This window comes from Mytilus edulis, chromosome 2 (assembly GCF_963676685.1).
Source record: "Mytilus edulis chromosome 2, xbMytEdul2.2, whole genome shotgun sequence".
NCBI classification, from domain to species: Eukaryota; Metazoa; Mollusca; class Bivalvia; order Mytilida; family Mytilidae; genus Mytilus; species Mytilus edulis.
The window spans coordinates 71356129-71382454 of record NC_092345.1 but is presented as its reverse complement, the minus strand read 5'-3'; the positions used below and the strand labels follow the sequence as shown (position 1 = coordinate 71382454).

At 31.1% G+C, this 26326-nt stretch overlaps 2 protein-coding genes across 2 annotated transcripts in view; both read right to left on the bottom strand.

Annotated features, from left to right (window-relative positions):
- The window catches only part of LOC139512839 (UPF0415 protein C7orf25 homolog), a 91877-nt gene extending 83285 nt beyond the window's left edge, over positions 1 to 8592 (bottom strand). Inside the window, exons 1-2 of the mRNA XM_071300772.1 lie at positions 8452 to 8592; positions 2930 to 3094 (exon numbers count right to left, since the gene is read on the bottom strand). Coding sequence (XP_071156873.1) covers positions 2930 to 3094 — 165 coding nt within the window. The 5' untranslated portion in view covers positions 8452 to 8592. The remainder of the gene's footprint in view (positions 1 to 2929; positions 3095 to 8451) is intronic.
- A 5354-nt stretch (positions 8593 to 13946) lies between these two features.
- LOC139512838 (calaxin-like) lies at positions 13947 to 25761 on the bottom strand. The gene is made up of 7 exons (XM_071300771.1): positions 25616 to 25761; positions 21703 to 21840; positions 20983 to 21087; positions 18767 to 18852; positions 17920 to 17988; positions 17365 to 17469; positions 13947 to 16595 (listed from the first exon to the last, which is right to left on the bottom strand). The coding sequence occupies exons 1-7, from the start codon at positions 25695 to 25697 to the stop codon at positions 16542 to 16544; spliced, it is 639 nt and encodes a 212-aa protein (XP_071156872.1). The 5' UTR covers positions 25698 to 25761; the 3' UTR covers positions 13947 to 16541.
- Positions 25762 to 26326: the final 565 nt, after the last annotated feature.

The following is a 26326-nucleotide window of genomic DNA, read 5'->3' as shown; positions in this document are numbered from 1 at the left end:
AGATAAAACCGTTTTGAGGGTTCAAATTCTAATAACATTACTGATAAAACCAAAAAGAACTCAAAGTATTACCGAACCCATTCAGAGCTATGGCTAACAAATTTAACAATCTATAACAAATTCATAATGCATTATTACAGATGTACTTATTACCCTAATGAAACCCTGTGGTGTAGAAAGCATACCAATATACTCATCATGTTTATTCCTTAATATATAAACTGCACTGGTACAGCTTCAAAAAGTAAAAGAAAAATATATGTTTTTCATATGAAACTATCAATTTCCAAAGATCTATCTAATGTGATGATGATGTTCCTAAAACTACCATTTGAAAAGAATCAGCTGATTTGAAAATCAAAATGACAACTAACAATAAAATAAATTTCCAATAAACTTGTAATACAATGATTATCGTTGGTTGCAGTCTGCTATGCTTCAAAAATATTCCCCATTTTCAAAAAGAATGGATTGTGAATGTTCACCTTTCAGGACTAGGTTTATCATAAATTTCTCTTCTTTCTCGATAACATAATTAATATCGTGTACAAATTGTTTTCAAGATATGGAAAAATTCCAATGTGTTAAAGCAAAAGTAGTCAACATACTCTTGTCTTGCCCTGGAAAAAAATTGTATGTGCCAGAGCTCTTTTCTGGATTATCTACATCAGGAATGCTCAAAGCCTAGAGTATATGAGTGATGAAACATGAACAAAAAAGGAAACTGACTAGTGGCAGATAAGAGGTACACTTCTTCAAGTACCCTTGAAAAAATGTTTGCAATGAAGTTTGCTGGGTACTCTTTAAGGTAAGACTGCAAATAATTGCATACCCTAAAATTATCCCACTCTTAGTCATACCACTGTGAACAAACTTGTTATTAACAGATGACTTTCTAGATCTAGAAAAAATTTGAACCATACAAGATTTAAAAATTGATCACATTCCATGCAAGATAATATTCAGTGTAATTCAATTTCATTTGGTACACTTGAATATTGTTTATTCAGTGTAATTCAATTTCATTTGGTACACTTGAATATTGTTTATTAACAGAAACTCATCAGCCTCAGTGCCACTTAGAAAGGGGTGAATAAGTTTAAAGATGAATAATATGTAAATAAAGTAGACTTTTTGGGGATGTACACATTCATTTAATATGATTGAGTAAGTTTTTCTACCATCCTTATCATATTATACAATTATTTTGTATAACCAATATGGTTCAGTAGGTACAATGCTCAACCTTTTAAATAAATCAATTGGTCTACAGATGCATTTAACTTATCAATTCATAAAGAAATGACAATGCTTCTATGTAACACTTGATGACTATAAACTGGCATTAAAAGGAAAAATGATTCAAAACAAATAAGGGAAGGAGAAATTTTTCAGAGAATACTGCATTTTAAAACCTTTCAGCTAATGAAATAAGGAAAATAAACATCACAGTGGTTTCAAAATGAAACATTGCGTTTTTTAATTGTAATTCCAATAATCTGAAAAGGACAATCATATGATTTATCATCATATATACAAACTATGTGACAAGTCAATAAAAGGAAGTTATCTGCTTATATTTTCTATATGCTCCATTGTAAGTGTGTTTTTTAATGATTTATATTTTAGATTTCCGATTTTAGTTATAATCCTGAAGTCCAACAGAACCAACATCACTCATGCATAATATTAAAAATATTTGTGAAGCAGTTCAAAAGAAGTAAGGCATTATAAGAAGAAAACATGGTGCTTATTGAATGTCCTGTAAGTGTATCTAGTGCTTATCGGGTGTCCTTTCCAAGTATGCATAGCTGCAATATGTTAAGACAGTACAGTGTTAATAAGAGATTTTTTTTACATCTGCTTCACTACTTACTCCTTTAATCGATTTTACATCAAACTTTTAATATCAAAAGGGGTTCAACCTCTGCTCAAATAGGCAGATATCATTGACAAGATTATATTAAATTAAAATAAACTATGAAACTATTTATTACATGAGTTAAAAATGGTCAAGTTGGTATATTTACATCTGTTTCTACAGCATTTGAAAGTTTTCATAATTCAAGATTGTTTACATCGTAAATACTTAATCTATTAAGCTAAATATAAGCTAATAAATTACAATGTTCTCTAGAACACTTTTAGCCTCAGTTACAACTTTGGTCTAATCTATACTTGTGACCTGCGATACGAGACATTTCTGCTTCATGCAATGGATATTTTATATTTTACCATGCCTTTAAAAGCACAATACTTATTTCATATTTTGGGGGCAAATAGCCATCCTCTCCCTTTATCAAGTGCTGTGCTTATTATTATTTATTCATTTACATTATACTGATGTGATAGTTTTCAAATGTCACAACTACCTGTATAACTCATTTAATAAGTAGATATATATCAGTGTATATCTGTATTATGATAAATTTCTTCACAATTTTTCAATCAACAACCCTGTTAATAGCTCTTGTACTGAAGACAAAGCTAAATAAGTGAAAATACCATTATAAAAACAGTCCAGTATCTGAACATTTTCATATTGGTATTTTCTTTTTGATAGCCATTCAAAGGGAGACAAATCTAATCAATAACAAGATCCTTAATATTTACTTCAGCATTAAACTTGTAGTAGCCTGTATCAATTAACTTCTTTTTAAAACAATAATCTTCAAATTTTCATATAGAAAAAAGTTACTCTCAATAGCATATTCTGATTAACCCCTTTGGGATATGCACATGTCAGATATAACTTTCAAATAAAACATGTATATGTACAATGTGCATGATGTATATATGTGAATAAACTCTATATGACTTTCAGAATGAAGATATATATAAAAATTATGTGAATGAATTATAACTTTCAAACAGTGAATGAATCCTGACTTCAGACAAGATAGATGTATGTGAAAGTATTCTGACTTACCGAGTGAAGATATTTCAGTTCAGATCTACACTTTTTCTCTAATTTCTTTGCATCATTTACATCCAGTTTCTGGGACTGTGTGATCAAACTTTCTGCATTCTCAATGTAAATATCAAGCAGTTGTTCTATGCCAGTGGAAGATGGAGGGACAATACTTGTAGCCATCTGTAAACATATACACTAGAAATTAAATTAGAATAACATGGTAAATAATTTATTTCTGCACTGACCATGTTTGATATTCCATTGAACAAAGCTGTGAGATACTGTGGAAAGTTTCATATCAATGTTTTAGAAATTCTATTATCATGATTATTTGTAGTGTTTTCAGTATTATATATTGGAAAAAAGTCTGACAAAGCAGGTTAATAGTATGGCACAAATATGTTATTTAAATAAAATAAAAGAGAAATATAATTATTATTCAATTGCCAAAAGACTTTTTTTTTAAATTACTAATTTGATCAATTTCAAATCTAGTTTATTGTACAAATCCTGTTATTTTCATGATTATGTAGGTGAACTTTACTAATAACATACATTTTAAATAGGTGAATGTTAGTCGTTTCGTAACCTGGTCGATTTGTATGTACATGTACCATTTATTTGTAACTGAGATGTTTTGTATCTGCAGGTGTTACAATGTATGGTTATAAAGTGTTAGTTTAAATAAATCAGTTAAAGTTATTATTTAAAAATGATCAAAATGTCCATAGATCTTATTTAAATAATAACAATATTGTAATACATAATTTTAAACTTTTTTTAATTTTTGTAATTATTTGCTAATTGGTAATTACGCTAGTTGACTACTTTAATGGTTTTATGACAGCTAATAACATGTAATAAAAGTAGGTGAAAAGTGATTAAATAAAGTATTAAAATGGCACATGACATGAAAAAAAAATATTTTCTACTTTTTTTTCACTTTTAGATTATGCAATTACATAACCCTCATCCTTATTCGCCCGAATTAAGCAACATAAAGATCAGTGGTGTCAACTTGAAGTATTGGAGACATTTATGCATGTGGCAGATTGAGAAGACAAAATACTTTGGTAAAGACAGGGCGGCGTTTTGCATTTGCGCCGATTTGCACTTCATTTGCGCCGATTTTTTCTTTCATTTGCGCAGATTTTTTTTTTCATTTGCGCCGATTTTTTTACAGGTAAATTACAGGTAAAATACGTCAATGAGACAACTCTTTTTTTTAATTTTCATTAAAGACCTCTTCCGTTAGCCAGTTGTATACATCCCCTAGGTCCTAACTTAGAAAATGAGGTCAAGGTCAAAGGTCAAGGTCAAATTCTCAATTGTGACTTTTGCTTGTTTTTGCATTTTCTCAGACACTTTGAAAGATACATATAAGAGAACAATAGCAAAATGTCCGCTTTATTGTTATGAAGATATGATACATTAAGTCCGAAAAAATTGTTTGTTAAACTCTAAAGACTGCTAAAAAATCAAGAATCAATACATTCTGATGAATAGAAGCAGTAAAGTTATAATTTTGTATCAATTTTTATTGATTTTTCTGCCTTTTTTGCAAGAGTTATCTCCCTTTTCAATGCAAATCTCCACAGGAATTTTAAATGGTGATTTTTTTTAAGTCTTCCTCAAGTTAGATTTTATGGGACTTTTACGGTGTTTATTTGGGGTATAATGCTAAAGATTAAAACTTAAAAATCTTCTGATGCAATTACTTTCGGGTTAGGGTCAAATTTATGCTAGATTGACTTGACTAAATATATGGTGTTTTCAATCAAAAGACAGAGAAAGTGAAATGGGAGGAATTTGGCGCTCAAAGTTGTGAGAGTTAAATCATAGTCCGTGTGACGTCAACATGGGTCATTTGCATAGCTAGGTCAGTAGTCCCATTCATTGACAATGTGGCAGAATAGTGATCATTTACTAAAATGAGTGCAAATAATCGACATAATAAGATAAAATCGTTAGTGGATTACGTATCTAATTATACAGACATCATGGATAATCTACAGAATTAGATATTTAATAAGGAGCAACCATGGAACTAAGGAAAATGAGCGTGAATTTTCCAGATGCAATGGGTAGCAACGTCCAGGGATATGGGTTAGCAACACCCAGGGGCTATGGATTTTTGTAACACCTTGCGTTAACCAATCAAAATCCTAGAAATATATTAAGCCAGGGATAATATTATTTATCATATACTTACATGTAGCATTGATATGATAGCTTTTGCATATGTGTAACGAGCGGAAGTACACAAGCCATAATATCCCACCCGGGCTGCTAACCCATATTAGGGGCATCTCGTGCACAAAACCCATAATAGTGCCTCTCGTGCAAGTTACTTCCGGTATTTCCGGTATCGATTGTTTACTTTTCCATTGTGACGTCAAATATTTTTTACGACGACGTCAAAATTTATGGAACTTTTGTGGGGATAGTTTAGTACTTGCTAACAAATGCCATCGACAATTATGAATCATTTTATTAACAAACATGGAGTAATAATGATCATAAAACTCTTCCAAAATTTTAATGTTTCAAAATGCTTCTATCATGTCTATAGGAAATATTATAGTAACATAAATAAAAATGGAGGTAGTGATGTTATTGTTTGGGAATTATAGTGTATTTGTTGGATTCATTATTTAACTTTTATATTAAGGTTTTGACTGTTTTAGTTATTTTATTAATTAAGTTAATTTTCCATACATAAAACAACTGTCGGAAGTATATGATAAAGTGATTAATACACGACCTTTTCCGTATCGGCCAGGGTATCATCCCTCGACCCATATTAGCACCTCAACTACGTATCGGGCTGATATTGGGTCTTGGGATGATATATGGGCCGATATGGAAAAGGCCATGTATTAATCTCTATATATTGTTATAAGGTTACAAAACGTCTCAGTTAAGAAATTACCTACTTAGTTACGACTGGACTATGAACGAAAGGACCAGGTTACGAAATGACCTGCACCCTATCAGGTATATATATCAGTTAACAACAAGTGTGTTACTATTAAGTTAACCATGTTAATATTAACTGGTCATTTTAGAATTTATGATATTTACCATGGGGAAAAAATCAACATTTCACATGTTTCAGAGTGGAAAGTTCAAACATGTGATATAATAATGCTGTTTTCTGTCCTTCTATTTTATTTTTCTTAAACAAGCATGAGTAAGCTGATTATTTATAATTATGTATGATGCAGATTTACCCTTCATTAAGATACATGCACTAAGCTGTACAGTAAGTGTATAGGCAAACAATTTCATTATAATACAGCTCAAATGTACCTCTATTGTCACAAAATTTTGTGAAGATTAGCCTTAATTATTTTGTTCACTTCAATAACTTCATTTATCATAATAAATAATACTTATGAACAACAAAAGACAGTGAATGGTATAATTGTACCCCATAATCAAGGAAACTTTAAAAAATAAATCAGTCATGTCAGTATATACAAAATCTTGTATTTTTATACGTGTTGTAAACATTGTTTTTCACTATGTCCAGTGGCAAATATTTTATGCATATGTACAAGTCCATTCTACATGTAGTATGATGTACATGGAAAATAAAAATACATGTAACTACATTTATGTCAGTCTGATATAATTCATGTTTGTAATTTGTCTGTTTTTTTTCTTATAACAAAGAAGAAACTGCAAATATATGTTAATTGTAAATCCAATAGTGTTACTACCTTGCAAATATCTGAATACGGCAGATAGCAACCTAGTCCGAGATTACTCTGACGTCCAACGGCTGTTTTGCCAAACAAGCTGGGGCCGTGGGACGTCAGAGCTCGTCCCATATCAAAAAGTGGATATTTCCCCATCCAAAATAGATGCGCTACTTCATTTGCATAAATCATCACTTTTTTTCCCATGGTCACGTGATAATCTTCACGTCCTTTTGAAAATAAAAGTAAAAATGTCTGAATCATTGGGTCTCTGTGAAAACTGTTTAAATATGGAAAAATAAAGGGTGGCAGGTAGGTGAAGCTTACATAAATGAAGAGATAAATGAAAAATGAACAAATTGATAGCCTCACCGGACACAATTACGAACGATTTTTGAACTGTGAATAATATTTGTTAAAAAAGACTACTTTTCTTGAATTGTTTATACCATAGAATTTAAGATGTATGAAGGCTTTCCATTTTGCATCATATCCCACATAAATTTTTATTCACGTTAGGATACTTTAGTAAGATTTGCGTGACCCTGTTTTACGGGTCAAGAGAGCTACATATGGACGCAATTCCGAACAGCACTATATTGATATATCTTGCAGAAGAAATCAATGACAACAGTCTAGATTGATAAAGCATACATTAATCTTTATCTCAAACACATTTTCATAGGAAAATAACATGCACAAGTTTGTTTTTTACTGCAATTACTTCAGCAGTGGTTGCAGACGAAATGTCTGTCATGTGTAAAGGAAAGATTTCGATTTTTCTTTGCTTTTGTGTAAGTTCCTCCTTTAAAGGAGCACTAAATTCAAGTTCATCCATTTCGGTGGTGTACTTAACATTCATCTATGATTTTTTTTTATATAAGTCACATTTCTTTCGGAGTTCTCTGGACTTTTCAATAGAATTAACATATTTTCTTTTGACCATAAATAGGGTCACAAGAGTCTAAAAAACGTCAATTGTGGGGTTATTTGGGCAAGATAAAAGGCATCACGTATATGAACAGAATCAGCAGATATTTTTCTTTCCATATATTAACAAAAGAAGACAATATGCACTTACCTTTATGTTTTTTTTTATATAACATGCAGGCCAGATTGCCGTTCTTATAATATTTTCAGAATGATTTTGTCATCCCCATCAACATTCACCAAATGCACATAAATTGTATTATCATGAAAACAAGGGAATTTTAATAGGGTTTTTATTTATAAAAACATTTATTGATAAATATATATAAATATGATCTCAGAGGGCAAACATTGGAAATCGTTCGTAATTGTGTCCAGTCGTAATTGCGTCCTGTGGGGCTACCCGTTTAATACAATTCCAAGGTCGTTAGTTAGCACCAGAAGCGACGAAGCAGCGCATCTACATTTTTATTTTGGATGGGCAAATATCCACTTTTTGATATGGGACGAGCTCTGATGTCCCACGGCCCCAGCTTGTCTGGCAAAACAGCCTTTGGATGTCAGAGTAATCTCAGACTAATAGCAAACCAAGAACAACCGGGGCACCCCAACAACCGTTGAATTACAGCTGGGACATAATATAATTTGACACGACTTGACAGTCGACAATCCTATCAATTTCTGTGTCGTGATATTTAATTACTGATATGATACTGAAAAGGAAATGTATAAATAGTATACTATTTCTAGATTACAGTCTCCCGACTTGAGTCTGAGACAAATTATTAGATTTTAGCAAGGTTAAAAACACCTGTATGTTTACATTCCGCGTTGGTGACATGCCTTAGGTTTTAGCTAACTTGAAAATGATGTTCAATGAAACATTAAATTTAATGTATATACTTGTTTTCTTCCTTAATTGAACCAGAAATTGTAAACAGATTTATCTCAGCAGTGAAATGTTTTGGTTCCAACATTCACAGACGTTAGAAAGAAGGTTGACTGCATATGTCATATTTACCTAATGTCAAACGCAAACTCGACAAAATAAAATTTATAAAAATTGATCCGAAAAGGGTCAATTGTTGATTCCGGGATTGATGCATAATTTTTCTTCGCAATGTACGACAATGTGTAATTTTCTTTCAATTGACGTCACGACATTGTCTTTTTTTACAACACAAATTGTAAAAATGTACATATAATAAAAAAAATATCAATTAATAGTTATCAAAGGTACTAGACTGGTTCGCCTGTCTAGATCAATGTGCATATTACATATTTCATACAGGCGGTACCCCGACGATTCCACAGATCATGATGGGGTACCGGGCGGTTCTAAAGATACCAGGCGGTACCCGGACGGTTCTTAAGATGGGACACCGGGCGGTTCTAAAGCCTGATACCGGGCGGAGAATTCAGATAATTTATCCACCGTTCAGACACAGGCACTAGACGTTCTGTCAATAGTATAAAAATATTGGCAATTGGCAGAAAATAGTGTCCATATATATAATATAGAGTTATATATATGGACACTATTTTCTTCCAATTGCCAATATTTTTACAGTATAAAAATATTGGCAATTGGCAGAAAATAGTGTCCATATATATAATATAGAGTTTATATATATGGACACTATTTTCTTCCAATTGCCAATATTTTTATACTATTGACAGAACGTCTAGTGCCTGTGGTTCAGATAAACAAAATAGCGGGTGATAAGATATATCTTGAAATGTAATTTAACCCGAATGTATTAAAAAGAAAGACATTATATACATAATAAAAAATGAAACTGTCAAAACTAAAATCGCTACAATCCCCCAAACTAGCAATTTAAATTCCTATTTCAATGTAGTAAACAAAACTAGTAGGTTAACCACTGTACAGTGACATAATCCAAAACACGCTCAATATATCTCAACTCAAGTCAATGTTATAGGTTCACATCAACATGCACAATAAAGTTTATAACAGTAGATCCTTGCACTTTCAAATCACCACCACTAGCTGTGACGAACATGGTATCCAATGTCTTATTGAAAGGATTTCCCGGGGTTCCAATATTTGATTTAAAGAATTGTTCGGTGGTTCCAATGTTTTGTTCAAAGAATTATCCGGCGGTTCCAATATTTTATTCAAAGAATTGTCCGACAGTTCCAAGAATTGTCTGGCGATTCCAATGTTGTATTCAAACATTTGTCCGGGATTCATATATTTTATTTACAGTATTATCCGGCGGTTCCAACGTTTTATCTAAATATTTGTTCGCGGGTTCGAATGTTTTATTGAAAGAATTGTCATGTGGTTACTCGATTGGTATCTGTTTCTCCAGTTTAATTTCATGCATTCCCAACAATGTATGTCCAGTTTGCCCAACAGGGTCAGCAAATACACTACAATCTACAGTTTTGTAGACAAACCCTTTTATTATCGGCTTCTTTTTTTTTTAAATTATGAATACCGCTTTGGGACATCTTTTCCATATATTGAGGCAATATTTTAAAAGACGAATAACGATGCTCTACAATATCACAAACATCTTCATTTTCATCTTCTACCTCAACAGAATTACCCGATATTTAAAACTGGTACAAACACAGCAATATGTGTTCCTTTGTACAATATAATGTCTGTACTGGTTGGGTTAAACAAACTTGCATACACCATATACCTTGTGGTGCAGTAACTAGTACTCTTGCTAGCACTAGTCCATATTTTGTCATGAAATTTCTATCAGGAGACAAGACTTCATTTATATCTGCAGAACTTATACACATTTTCCTCGTTAATCCCGACCACCTTACAACTATTTCATGCTCAGCTGATACTGTCACTGTTTCTAGTGAAACAACTCTACTAGAGCGGGCGCATTCATTTTGTTCGTGAAATGGAATATTTTTACCACTTATTTCTAGAGATAAGGAATCCCAGTCATATTGACATCGAAAGGATTGGATAAAATGTTTACCAAGTAAATTATTTCTTACTCCATCAACAATAATTGAAAACACAAACTTCATCAACTGATCATGACATAACAGCTGTTCCTAACACTTTTAAATCACCACCACGAGCTGTGATGAATCTGGTATCCAGTGATAGGTCTACTATCAGGCAAAATATTTTTTCTCTTCATTCCAAGCATTAAGTGTCGCAAAGTTTTCAAAGTAACGTAATAAGTCTGCCAGCACACCACTAAATGTTCTCTTTACCTAAACTTCGGATCGGTTAACTTACAAAGGTGATGATGGGTTCACCGGTAAATCTTTGCATTGTCACTAATGTGTGGAAAGTTCTGGTCGAAGTTCAATTTCTGACGTACAGTATGGGTTGGCCTTCTTCTATCTTCATTTTGGTTGTCAAAGATTTCCAAACGTCTTGAGGTTTCATATATGAATAACTTCACAATTACCAAAACTAAAATGTTATCAGTAGAGTAACCACAAATAGTATAGAATTTTGCTTCAGCCAACAAACAATATCATGATCAGGAAATGTTACAGAAAACATTCCGATCACAAATATCAAACTTAAGACAAACCAAATTCAAGAACGAATTCCTTCATTTTATGATTAATTCCTTCTGTATTGGCATTTTGTTGTCTCTGGTTCATATCAGTCATCTGTGTGCTCGAAATAAAAGATTCATCCTTCAAATTCCTGCTACCGTCAAAACCACCCCACATGTTAGTTGTCGGCACCGTCGTCAATGGGGTCCCAGGGACCGTCCGATGTGCGGTTCTGGAATCTCCCGGTGTCCTTGGAATGGAATCTGGTACCCCTTCAGAACTCTTGGGATGGTGAAAATAATCCTGGTGAATACGGACTTCTGTTTTTAAAGTTTTGTTCTCCAAAAACAGTCTGCTCTTCTCCAACGTTCGTAAAATCCACTGGATAAATATTATGGTCAGTTCTATTTCGATCCAGCATTACGAATATATGAAACTTTGTGTATGGCTATTCCACCGCTGCCACCATTTGTAGCGTTGTCGTTTATTTTTTTATTCTTATTTGTCCGTCTATGTGTTATTTAAGGTAGCGTATTATTTAAAATTATGTAAAATCAATGTTCAATTGACACAAAGAAACAAACCACAACACAAAGTCTCAATTAAAATCATAATGTAATCTATTAAATATATAATATAAGTTTAACATAACTAAACAGCAGAACAAGAATCCTGATCTCAATAACACAATATCACTTTGACAGTGTCCTTTCGTTCTCTAACTATCCTCTTACCTCTTTTAACTAACTATCTATCAATTCTCTTTAAATTCTTATCTCTCTTGCATCCCATTATACATACATAATTACAGGTGGTACCCCGACGGTTCCAAAAATGGGGTACCGGGCGGTTCTTAAGATAACTGGCGGTGAATTTAAATAATTTAGGTAAATAAAATAGCGGGTGGTACCCTATTGAAATGTAATTTAACCCGAATGTATTAAAAAGAAAGACATCATACATAATTATAAATTAAACTGTCAAGACTAAAATCGCTACAATTGAAACAAAAGATTTCCTGACTTTGAACATGCAGATATAGATATCCCCCGCATACGAAATAACTAAAGGTACATATAAGGCTATAGCTCGTACAGAAATCATCACTTACTTTTATAATACCAATAAAAAGGGGTTAACACAAACAAATAATTTGAATCAATAGCAAGGGTGCACATGCTTTATTGTCTCTCCTTCTTTACTAACCTTTAATATTATGTTGATAGTCCTAAATATAAAGCGTTACTACAACTTTCCCATCAATTTAACATGGTTTAAAAAAATGAGGTAAAGAAGTTCAGATGAACCAAACTAGATATACATATACACCTTACAACCATTCCATACACCAAATATGCTTTAAATATAGTTGACCTATTGTACATTGAAGAAACAACCTTAACCAGGAGAACTTAACATTGACCAATGAACCATGAACATGAGGCCAAGGTCAGATGAACGATGCAAGACAGACATGTACACCATACAATCATTATTAGTACATGTTTTAAATATAGTTGACCTTTTGCATAACGTAAGAAACAAACGTAATCAGAAAAAACATTAAGATTGACCGATGAATCATGGAAATGAGGTCATGGTCAGATGATAATTGCCAGACAGACATTTACATCTCATTCCGTACACCAAATACAGTTGGCTATTGCTAAAAGTATTAGAAATAGAGACCAAAAATAAAATTTAACATTCAGCAATGCAGCATAAAAATGAGCTCAAGGTCAAATTAAACATACCAGACTGACATATACATCTTAAAATATTTTCATACACCAAATATAGTTGGCCTATTGCATACAGTATTTAAAAAAAAAAACAGACCAAAACAGAAAACCATAACTATAGCCAATGAACTATGAAAATGATGTCAAGGTCAGATGATACTTGCCACATGAACATGTACACCTTACAATTATTCCATACACCAAATATAGTATACCTATTGCATTCAAAAACAGACACAAAAAGTTAACTTTAACCACTGAACCGTGAAAATAAGGTCAAGGTCAGATGACACCCTGCCAGTTGGACATGTGCAACTTACAATCCTTCCATACACAAAATATGGGATACATATTGCTTATAGTATCTGATGTATGGACTTAACCACCAAAACTTAACCTAGTTCACTGATCCATGAAATGAGGTCGAGGTCAAGTGAAAACTGTATGACTGGCACGAGGACCTTGGAAGGTACGCACATACCAAAGATAGTTATCTTATTACTCATAATAAGAAAGAATTTAACATTACAAAAAATTTTAACTTTTTTTTCAAGTAGTCACTAAACCATTAAAGTAAGGTCAAGGACATTGGACATGTGACTGATGGAACTTCGTAACATGAGGCATCTATATATGAAGCATCCAGGTCTTCCACCTTCTAAAATATAATGCTTTTAAGAAGTTACCAAACCCCACTGTAGCTGACAAAAGTTGCAGGCTCTACAAAAACTACAAAATTTCCTTAAAATTACTAATTCAGGGGCAGCAACCTAACAACAGGTTGTCTGCTTTGGCTGTAAATTTTAGGGGAGATAGGTCTTGACCTGATTAACCATTTTAACTCGTCAGATTTGCTCTAAATGCTTTGGTTTCAGAGATATAAGCCAAAATCTACATTTTACCCCTATTCTCTAATTTTAGCCATACTGGCCATCTTTGTTGGTTGGCCAGGTGATTGAACACATTTTTTAAACTAGATACTACAATGATGATTGTGGCCAGGTTTGTAAAAGTTAATTGTCAATTGACCGTCACGGATGACAACGATGGATTTCAAGTGATGAGAAAAGCACACTTTGCCCAGTGGGGCAGGTGAGCAAAAAGGCATTGTCTGTTAAACAATTAATAACTGAAATCATCTACTATCACAAATTTTATTAAAGATTAAAAACAGCAATTCTTAATTAATATAAAAATTATATAAAAAAAAAAGAATGTTAATATTTATCAAACAATATAAAAATTAATAATTATATTATGGCATTAACTGAACAAAACTGGCAAGAAAATCAACAATTAGGTCACAAGACTACAAATACCTCCATTATAAAATATGATAACACCTGAAAGTTTATCACATGATATTTTTTATCATTGATATAAAACAATAAAACTTTCACTACAAAAAAAATATTAAAAAAATTAAAATACAAAAAATGTATATACCATTTGGCAACTTCTATAGAATAAACATTCTTGCGGAAACAAATTTTAAATGTCATGGTCTTGGGATAAAACAAAATAATGTAGGCTATAAATAGACTAGTTTATCCTGAAAATAAAAAATAAATGCATCTTATTTTGACTAGTTTTGTCATCAAATATAACAAATACTTCTTTCACGGACATTGTTTCCTTATCACAGATCTATGATCTTATCTAGGAATAAAACAGGCAATGTACTTAAGAGTACATGTTATGACTTTTGCTGCATATTAATTAGAAGAGAAGTTTTGCCTTCTTCCATTTAAAGAACCTTGTTTGAGCACTTTTAACCATAAATTTTAATCTAATAAAAAGAAATTATCTAAAAATTAAAAAAAAAAGATTATGAAGTTAAATGATTTAAAGTTGATCTTTATTTTTTTTTAAGTCTTTGGCATTACATATATGAAGGTAAAGGATAGCACTTTTATAAATGTAGTAAGCAATAATGTATTTGATTATGTTTTGAAAACTATCATAAAAACAATGGTTTGAAATGGAAAACACTCATATAAACATAATAAAACTCATTATAATTCAACAACATAATCAGAAAAACATATTAACTACAACATAACAAAAACAATCATTAACAAAGTCTCTTGTTCTTTGCAGCTACATTAGAAACCAGCTGTATTAAAAAATATAGGTATATTTTATAAACATGAATTATTTAAAAAGCTACCGTGATTTATTGATATTTTTGTAGGCAAAGGAAGACAATTCAAAAGTTTTTTTTATAACAAATGCATTATACTGATCTATAAAGGATACATGTCTTTGAAGTAGTGTTGCTTTACTTCTTAAGAATTCTCTATAACATACAGAGATAAAATAACTTTTACAATATTTTATTAAGAAAAAATACTGATAAATAATTCTAAGTAATAAACAAGGGACTTTGGTATTATGCCATGGTCATGAAAATATAATAACAATGCACTGAAGAAAAAAATCTTCATAAATAAATGATATGTAAATGTTAGAAAATCAAAACCATTCAATTAGTCTATAAATAACAATGTAAAATTGTTAAAAATATATAGCAGATATATAAAAACACTTCATATAACATATAACACTACTATATTGATCTCATTCAAAAAACAATATTTTAAAGCTTTGTATTTCATTGCAGCATTTTGATTTTAATCATTTTGATTTTTTTAACGAAACCAATAGGCAATTATTTGCCTTTTCAATAGTCACATATTGATTATTGTATTCCAATTACTGTAAATTCAGAAATGATTGCATGTATTTATTAATGTGAAAAATGCAACAGGGTTATAACCGCAATAATTTTAACTTGCATTTTGAAATATTTTATATGAATAAAATAGGATATTTCTCAATATCGCAAAAATTAAAATCGCAGTTAAGTCTAAAATGACAAAATTGCAGTAATAAGTGCAAGCAATAATTTTTGAATTTACAGTAATAATTAGAATTTTGTAAATATAAAAATTGCTGTTCCACTTTGAATTAACTAGCATTGAAATCATATCTATCTGATTTTCAAGCTAAGCCTGATAAATTTATGAATGTAAGAATGGAATTTTTTTTGCAATAGAATAGAATGAAATATGTTCAAAGTTAAATTGCCATTTTCATCATCTCAGTTTTCTATTTAAGTTTTTACACTAAATCTTTCCTACCTATGTATGTTTTACACTAACTTGAATTATCAACAGTACTTCAGATTGTATCTGAAAGCTAACCCTGTTTTATTTATTGACTAGATATGTATCATTAAATGCAGATATTTTACATCCAATTCACAACTTTTATACTCATAATCAATGGCATGAAATATAAGAAATTAAACCCAAACAATTGTACTGTGTAAGAAATAATGCTCTAATGCAAGCATTAACAATTACATACAATAATAAAATTGTTTTAAGAGAAACTAATTACCTTTATTTCTTGCTAAAAAGTATTCCTTAAATTCAGAATATACAATTTGAAATGTTTCCCATACTGACAACTCTCATTTTCCCTTTTTAAACAAAAATTTTTAAAGTACTGAATCATAATAGTCTTTTAAAGTTAGAAATATTCTTTTTTAAGTCAAATGAATATGTTAAAAGACTATGATAACAATCTTCTCTTTAAGAGAAAACTAATGACATATGAAAAAACAAATTTGGAAGACAAGTTCATGCTTAATTCACTCTTTGCCATCAGAATATTTATGTGTTGACAAAAAACATGAATCTGGTATCTGGAAATATTAATCGGCTCTCTTTACTTCTTCAGATGAGCTTCATCGGCAATCTGTTCAAGAAACGATTCTTTTCTCTGGAAAACAAAAATAACACTTTGTTTAAAGGGTCATTAGCTGTCTAATTCATGTTTACTCATTTAAATCATATTCTCATATTTTATATATAACATGCTAAAACGTTTCTCCAAATTATGAAAGTTCTAAAATAAACAATTAACAGTGCATAGACGCGATACTAAGTATTGATATGTTTTGTGTGTATTAATGTCTAGATGTCATCTAATCAACCATTTAGATGACCCCCGAAAACAGTCATATAACCTGATAAATTCACATATATAAATATAAATGGATAGCGACCCCATGCAATTGGATTTTCTAGGTCTGTTTGATTTCATATTGTAGCTTAAAAAGTATGTTTACCATCATTTTTACCCGTTTAAAAATGATAATTTGGTGGATCAAATAAGTCAACCAAATGGTTCATCCTTGTTTCACTTTCAATGTTAACATTCGTTTCCTTCAATAGCAGACTACATGTGTAATTCATCTCCAGCTAAAGGGTTAAATTAAGGTCACATGAATACAGATTCAATAAGGTTGAATCCTTCTCTTGCAACTGAATAATTCACCAGCGATGTTTCTTAGCTTATTTTGACCATTTGAACCATATTGGTCTTTAAAAGCATATCATTATTTCATCATTTTACATAAAATCTTTATCCCATCTTACATATGTTTTACCAATATGAAAATGTCTTTATTAATGGAAAAAGTTGCTCTCTCTCACTCTTTCTCTAGATCGATGAAGTGCAATTTCTTGTTTAATGCTTAATTACATACCGGAAGGTTCGGTAGACATCTTCCAAAACATTCTAACAGTAAATTATCGTCATGGATGGAGGTTTTAAAGTCTTCAAATGAAACTCTGGTGTCATGATCTTGGTCCTTAAAAAAAAATATATATTTGCTTTCATTTTGTATAATTTTAAAATTATAAACCGTACTAATTCATATTATACTGAAATATGAACAGTGATTCTGACCAATCTGTAAATAATTTTTAGTGTTACAATGTATACAAGTTCCATTAGACACAGTCACAAAGAAAAAAAACCAAACAAATATAATTTTTCTTTCTTTCTTTAAAAGTTTTACTAAGAATGTGGACATTTTCATGTAAAAGTTATGTTTGCTTAATTACCCTCCATGCTAATTGTGCAATAATATATACCCTCCATTAATTGTTTTTTTATAAAGTAAATTTTGATACTATAGGAAGTGCAAATTTGTCATTGATTTTTTTTAAGGAGTTTTTTTTTTGCACCAAGTTCTTGTCAAATGCTATAATTTAATTTTATCAAACGCTATTTCTCTTCATAAAGTAAAATTACAAACCAGCTTTTTTAGGGCAACTTCAACTAAATCTTTAACTCCATCATCAGGATCATCCTGCTCATTTCCTGGCTGTAAATATATACAATAGTCTTCACATTAAATAAAATTACCCCAAAAATTATCATTTCCTGGCTGTAAATATATTCAATAGTTTTCACATTAAAAACTTAACAATTACAAATATTTCCATAAAATTTAAGTTTTGTCCCAAATGAGCTCTTTCAGATAATGTTTCTTCTTGTTGTCTATAATTTTATTCACTCACACTTTAACTTAATCTTATCGAACAGTTTTGTAATTTAATCAAATGGATACAAACTTGACATATACATGGTCTTTCATCTGTGATGTTGGTTAACATGTTTAAATTTGTTTATCCTTTGAATACACTTACCATAATCTTATATTTTTACCGGTGCTAACATTGATTTGATTTAACCATTGCTTACTAAATAAACTATACTTATACTGCTATCCCTTATCAACACTTGTGGTCCAGTATCCAGAAAGTGAGAGTACTCTTAAATTGACACTTTAATTATTATGATAGTGCTATCTTTTTTTTTTGTGTGCCTCACTCAAACCAGGAGTCTGTAGTCATTCCACTTGTTGTTTGCCATATTTTTTTTTATGTAATGATATTACCTTAAATCAAGCCATAAATTTTCTCTTTTGAAATGATCCACATTTTGTAACCAAGTCCATGTGCCCTTTTATAGCTGAAGGGATTGGGTTTTCTTTTATTGTTGAAGCTGAGCTGTTGTTGTCCTTTAATTGGTAAATGGATAGTTATGATCTCATTCACAATCATATCACATCTCATTATTTTGATATCATCACTACTTACCACAATAAGACTTTGTTTCAGCAGGTGAAACATTTCTTCTCTTGAGATAAAACCATCACTGTTCATATCATACACATCAAAACAGTCTAAAATAGATTGAGGTTGGTACAAATATCAATGTTTGATAATGAACTATGACACACGTCTTGTTTTTTAAAAAAGTGTTTTCCATCCATGCTGTGTTATACACGACTTATTTGATATCTTTTGTACATATACATACAGTGGGCGAACTGGTGACAACATATTACCTCCCTTGTAAACAGTGCACTCTTCTGACTAGAGGTAATCGGTAAAGAAAAACGGATGATGCTGTAATTGTTTAGCTTGTTTAAAATGAGCTAGCACAAATGATTTTCTCCCAATTTGTAAAGTTGATTATGTTGCATAATGTATATTTATATCGGGGGGAAAATTGATATGCAGCAAAGATTGGCAGTTTTTAATTTGTGTTGCTATGTGAAAAAAAGGGACGTAAATTAAAGTAAAAGAAGGAACGCTTTTTCAAATAGTAAACAATTTAATTCAGATGCATAGTATTTTGTCAAATGATAAAGAACATCGTAGAAACTTACTAGAAATTCATCTTATTTATAAAAGATATGCAACATGACATACTGAAATCTGAAAAGGGGGTAAAACCACCATACCTTGAACAAATTCAGTTAAGGAGGTGGGGTGGGGGAGGAGGGGGTGAAAATGATACAAAATTTAGATTATATTTATCTGGGGTCGACAACCAAAAGATGATGGGACATGGAACTAACTACTTTTTCAATTTCATTGTGAAGTAAAATGGCTGGGTTTTTTGGGGTTTTTTTTTTTTTGCATCTCTGTTCAAACGTTGGTCAAATATTTTCAGGTTCTCTTTGGGTTGCCAAATAATATTGTAATCACCTAATTGATTGTTCAAATTATTTTGCAGCGATGTTCTGTATGGAAGGAATACTGTCATAAAATCCAACAGTTCCGGATGGCCCTTTAAACTAATTGCTTAACATCAATAACAATGTAAGATTCAAGTGTCTGATCCAGCACAAGGTTAGCCAGGTTTTCCTTGTAATTGTGGCAGAAAAACCACTAGACAGTATCTGGCATTGAAAGGATATCAAACGGATGTTTTATGGAATGATTTTCACGTACATATGACAATCATATGCATAGGAATGTGGAGCTAGTCTCTTTCATGCAGCAATTTTTAATTTCCAATATAAACTCCGAAAAGACAAGAGCATAGAAACATGAGAAATGTACATAAATGAGAAACATTCTTTGTAAATAAAATCATTCCAAAACTTAAATGTGTTATTAGTGTTGCCTTATTTATCAGTAGAGATAATTAGATTCCAGTAAGATTGTCCAACTGAAGGTCTTTGTTGGTAATGTTTTGTAAATCTTGGCTGCTTTGCAAGACAAGCTGGGCTGTGCAGGTTGCCCGGCAGCCCCTTTTAGTGTGAGACAATATTTTGTTTATTATATACGAAATCACTGACGCAAGACTGCAGCGGGCCCCCTTTTAGGCATTTAGTGCGAATCCCAATAGGTTTCAACTATTACATGCAAAACGAGGGGAGGGGGAAGGTTGTATAAAAGTTATATAATGGTTTTGTGTTTTAAGAGATATTCATCCCTATGCATATCGGTTTTTATGCGTAAATTGTCTCTCCTTTTTTTTACCTTTTCTATCTCTTTCATAAGAAGAGAGACTTTTCTATTGTTCTAGTGTCACTTGAAATCCCACTGCATACATTTTTGTATATATAACAGATATAAGAAGATGTGGTGTGAGTGCCAATGAGACATCTCTCCATCCAAGTCACAATTACTAAAAGTAAACCATTATAGGTCAAAGTACGTCTTCAACATTGAACTTGTCTCACACAATATATATGTGTTATACATACGTATGTACAAAAGATATCAGGGTCTTCAACAGAGGGCCTTGTCTTTATAGCAAGCTATGAAGCTATAAAGGGCCCCAAAAATGACTTCAAAGTATAAAACCATTCAAACGGGATTTCAAATATATGAGTCCTTGTTTAAGGAAACAATATATTAAAAAAAAAAATTGCAAACAGTTAAAAAAACTTTACATGAAAATATCCCTTTATCCCCCTCACCTAAGAATTTGGAGTAATTGTACCAAATTTCCAATATATACAATAGAATGCTGTAAGTAATACCTAATTAGAATTTTATATAGTATATGCACTTACATTTGCATAATTCATCAATTGTGCCTCTGAGAAAAACTGACATTCCTAAAATCCATTCTTCTTCATTCAGGTGGGAGTCATTGTCTTTATCAAATGCCTTGAACACTGAAAATAAAGTTGTCTGTGCTATATTCATTTGTATTTAAAAAATAATTTGGAAGTCTTGCTTTCTAACTCAAAACTTTCACCAAAGACAGTAAAAAAATATCCAATCTGAAGTAAAATCTAAAGGCGATTTAAAACAATACACTTAAGAGAGCTGTCTTCATATTCCATTATGGTCTCTTCACAAGTCTTGTGGAGAGTTGTCTCATTGGCAATCATACCACATCTTTCTTTTTTATAATTTTTAAAATTGACTTAAAAAATCTGTCAGAGGTTCAAATTTTGTTAGAGATTCTTAATCAACATATGTATATGTATATATTATCAGTGTCATGTCACTTAGTTATTGTTTTATTCTCTAAATAATGAATGCACATCATCAGGTCCTTATTCAACTATGGAACTGTAATTACTCTTCTGTCCTTGTGATATTTATTTTACAATTTGCAGACTATGATCTGCACAAATAAAATAATATAAGGTTAAACTTAAGCAGCTAGTTCTTATAAAATGATGTGGAATAAATTATTCCTCATAGTTTAACTAATATAAATTAAAAGGAATAATAAAACTATAAATATTGGAATGCTGAAATATCAAGATAATATTTTATACCCCTGTCCATTATAAAGTCTTCTGTGATAGCAAATGTATTGTGGAGTAGATCTCTGAACTTTGACCTGTCAATTTTATTTCCCCTGGTACTTAGTTTTCTCTGCATCTCAAGTAACTTTTCTATCTCCAGTTTGCTAACTGAAAAACATTATAAATAAAGATCATTTATCAGTAAACAGGGGGAAATGAAAATACCAAAAGTGAAAAAAATAAGTAATATAAAAGATAGAATATTGATATGCTGATGCAGATGGTTAAAAGATTTTATTTTAGAACACATGTACTGCATGTATGTATGTTCTTATATTTCAGATTTCAATAAACCATCAAATATCACAATAAAATGTAGTAAGGCCACACCAATTTAATTTCTTGTTCTACGGATTTTTTTACTCCAAAATTTGGGGCGAGCGAGCGATTTGAAAATTTTAATAAAAAAATATTTAATTTGCAAATTTTTGAGGCGAAGCTTGAAAAGTTAAGGCGAGCTTCTTTTTTTTTTTTTTTGTAAACATAAAATAGTAGGTTTCGACATTTATTAAATCACTTGTACTTTGACATTTCTTTAATTTATGAAGTAATTTTTCCCTGCTCACCAAGAAATAACTGAATAATTAAATCTGGTCTATGTATGTGTGACTGACAATGAGACAATTCTCCATCCAAGTCATAATCAGTTTGGGAACAACCCCTTAATTTTATAAATATCCCTTTTATGAGGGGTCAATATAAGCAGGGACTTTCTATACTTAGAAAGTCCCTGATATGTGATGTAAGTTAAAATATATTTTTTTGTAAAATTCATATTTTCCCAATGAACTATATATCTATCTGGTATTATATGGTCAAAACATGTCCAAGAATTTTGTAATATTCCTGGACTTTTACCATGTTAACATATTTGTCATATTTAATTTTAAAGTAAAAACTTGAATAATATTGAACTGTTAAATTAACAGTTCAATATTATTCAAAATAAGTGGAACCCTCTTTTAGAAAAGTGGTTTAAAATATGATGTATTTCTCCTCTTTTTGAGTAAAAAATTCTAAGTTTTCAAAGGTTTTTTTAGTAATAGCACTATACAAATTCTTGGTATTTCTATTTTCATTTCTACATCAGTAAAATCAGAGACATATAATATGTCTGGCAAAATGACCGCTTGTCTGAGGGAGGGTTGCTCCCAACCTGATAATGACAAACACAAGTCAAAGTACAGCCTTTTACACAGGGCTTTGATCCAGACCGTCATCAAACAGCAAGTTATAAAGGACCCTAAAATTATTTGTGTACATAATTCGAACAGGAAAACCAACAATCTAATTTATATATCAAACCAGCAAACGGGAAAATACCAATGCAATGGCAATGAACCGCATCACGACAACTGCTGAACGACAGGTCCCTGAATCAATCAGGACAGGTGCATAAACATGCAGCGGCTATGGATAGTTTTTTTTTCCGCCAGCATACAATATAATTGCAGTTGAAGGCAAATTCTTCAGAAGTTCTTTGTACTTTATTCTAAACAACGAACATTTTTTGATAGGCCGACTATGAGTTAGGGGAAAAGAAACCAACGTTTTGTTCTTTGCATGTATTTCCGCTGTTATATATTTATATCTGAGCACCACTCCCACTTTGGATAAATTGGTTTCATGCTGAAACAAATATTCTCAGATATTAACACAGTGTGGTGGAAAAAATGTTGATATCTTTTTATATCATTTACAAAAAAAACAATGCGGGAAATGCACATGATTTCATTTCCGGATGCGGGAAGCGGGAATATAATAAAAATTAAAAAAATCTGTTTTGAAAAAAATATGTGCGGGCGGGTCCGTCGAACAAGGAATTAAATTGGTGTGGCCTAAGATCAGTTAAAAAATACAATTTTCTTTTTAGTCAGAAAACATACTGATTAAAATTTAATTCTAAAGCACAATTGTTCACTTTACCTGTAAAACTTTGTAAATTGAAATATACATGCAAATACCATGTCTTAAATAATTTTATTATTTGTCATAAAACTGTGGATTCATTATTATTTGTTGGACACCAACTTTTTCCATCTGTACTATACAAATGTACCTTTAAACATGAACTGACAGATCAGAAAATATCCTGGCAATATCAGAATATTACATGCACATGAACTTAAATTTATCCAATATACCAACATGAGGGTATGAATGGCCGTTAACACCTGGCGTACATCAAGCAGTCAATTTTGGCTACAGTTAATGCCAATTGGTAAAAAACTTTGAATTGTCAAAATATCTTTATCATGATTCGTCAGAGGTCTCAAATAATTATCATTATGTTATTTTTGGAAAAAAATTAACATAATTCGTTAAAATCAGCCATTATTTTTCATGAAGTTACCTCCATTACGATCTTCCTACATGAACTAATAAACATAAAAAAAACAAAATATTCTTTCAGATATCAAAACTTAGCTGAGTTAGCTTAGCTCTAACTTAGTTAGAACAACAAGGTATAACCTGAAATTGTTCTGATATTCTGCAGACAAATTATGGAATGAGTAATGCCAATCAACCCCTCAAGAACTGAAACCTGTATCTGATTATTGAGCTGAATTAATCAGAGGAAATAACAGAGATAACGAACACAATATATAAGTCTGGTGAAGGGGAACCGTGAGGATCAGGAACCATGAGGATCCTATACAGGAAAACATTATCAATATCCTCGTGAGATGTGTTTTCGTACTAATAACAATTTTCACTGCTTACGGTTTTCACTGTTGAGTTTTTATTCAGGTGTTTGCTGAAATTTTAAAAGCATGTTCTGTCGAATGTTTTTAGGTACATGTATCTTGATTTTTTGTCAAGGCTTACTGCTAATTTTTATTGTTTCCGATTACTTTGCAATTTTGTATGTCAAAAAAAACAGTGTCATATGTTTTCGTATGAATGCAAAAATTGGATCAGTACAGAGACGGGAAATGACTATAATATCTGGAAATTAACATTTTCTATAGTCATGGTTCTGGTGATTGCTTGAATCATAATACAAAGTTATTTAATACTTCTCAGTACTAAAAAAAATAGTTATTCATGTGCTGTAAATTGTAACATTGTGATTTATTTCAGATTGACACTTGGTTTCTACAAAGAACATTCTTTTTTTTTAAAGTGAAATGCAGTTTTCAAAATTTGGGATTAAATGTAAAAATTTTATACTGTTTTCATCATTATGTATCAAGGATGAATAAAAAGAAAATGTCAATAGAATATTGAATATTGAATAAATGGAATTTGAACAACCATTTTATATAAGAACCATGCTAATTTTAACTTGCTGGTTTGTAATAAAAATTACCAAAAAACACATGACGCAGTCACATACAACTTGAAGTCCGTTGTCTGACACAGTGAAAATATAGCTATACCTCAGAATTTTTCTCAAAAACTATTTTTGCCTTTAAATAAAAGTGGTTGAACAGGTAAGTTTAATTTAATTAGTTCTTGCGTCTTTAGTCTATAAAAGCGACTTTGAATATGTCATATATTTGTCATGTTATGTGTTGTTGTTGTTCCAAAAATAGAAACTGAAAAACGTCTTGCCACAATGTACCTGTGTGCAGTTGAAACTGACTAAATGTGGTTTATACGAAGGCATATATGACACGACAATATCTTTTTCTCAATTCAAATTTTTTTATGCTTTAAATCTCAGTACTGTGCAAATGTATGTATTTCTCGGTTATAAAAGATCAAAGAGCTAATATTATTGTTTTGTGACATGCCAAATTTAAATAAAGCTTTTGATTTGATAGATTAAGGTTCATTTTAAAAAAAAAGGGGGGGGCAAGGATGTATGGAACCAACAACTTCGGACTGACTGGACAGCCAGGCAATACATTATTGATGTACAATAAAAAATGTTTACAATGGGTCCTTTTCTTCAGTCTTTCTATCATTTTCTGTTTATCTTGTCGGGTTCTAAAGGATTTAACTCCTTTTGATGGCATTTTGATGGGTACACTCTTTGTTTACGTTCAGTCAGTAAATATTTCCAATCCGTTCTTGCGAAACGAACGTTCTTTTTTTTATGGAAATAAAAAGTATAAACGATAATTAATAAGGCATATCATTATTTTATTTTAGAAATAGGATAAAATATGAATGATGCAACATTCTAATTAAAAACAAGACCCCTTTTCACAAATAAAACTGAATTACAATAAGAATCAATCCGATAAATTACTAAGTGGTATCTATGATAAGTACGCCTGCGCACGGCGGGAAATTTAAAATTATATTTTCTTTATATTTTATGCGAATAGTCAAAAACTCGTTTAACTTCAATCACATGATCTGCTTATTGAGTTATTTAAATGTTTGGTATGTTTGAGGTATATTAGTTATCTGTATTAACAGTTATATTAGTTATCTGTATTAAAAGTAACAAATATTTTGAATCCTACAAATCTACAAATCTCTTAGTTTTTTCTTACAACTGGAACCTCGAGACTGGAACTGTCCGACTTGATCATGATATATATTTGCTACCAGGAATCTATTTAAAAAATAAATAATGTTAATAACATGTTCTTTCTTTTGTACAATTTTCAGTCAAAGTTAAACAAGCCACAGTGGC

Bases quoted from the DNA above. Each gene is read 5' to 3' on its own strand.
- LOC139512838 (XM_071300771.1), bottom strand. From the start codon at position 25,697: ATGCCATCAAAAGGAGTTAAATCCTTTAGAACCCGACAAGATAAACAG. The intron at 21,841-25,615 runs GTAAACATTTTT...AATGTTTTTCAG, and splicing joins ACTGAAGAAAAGGACCCATT to TTAGCAAACTGGAGATAGAA. The intron at 18,853-20,982 runs GTAAGTGCATAT...AATCTATTTTAG, and splicing joins AATTGATGAATTATGCAAAT to ACTGTTTTGATGTGTATGAT.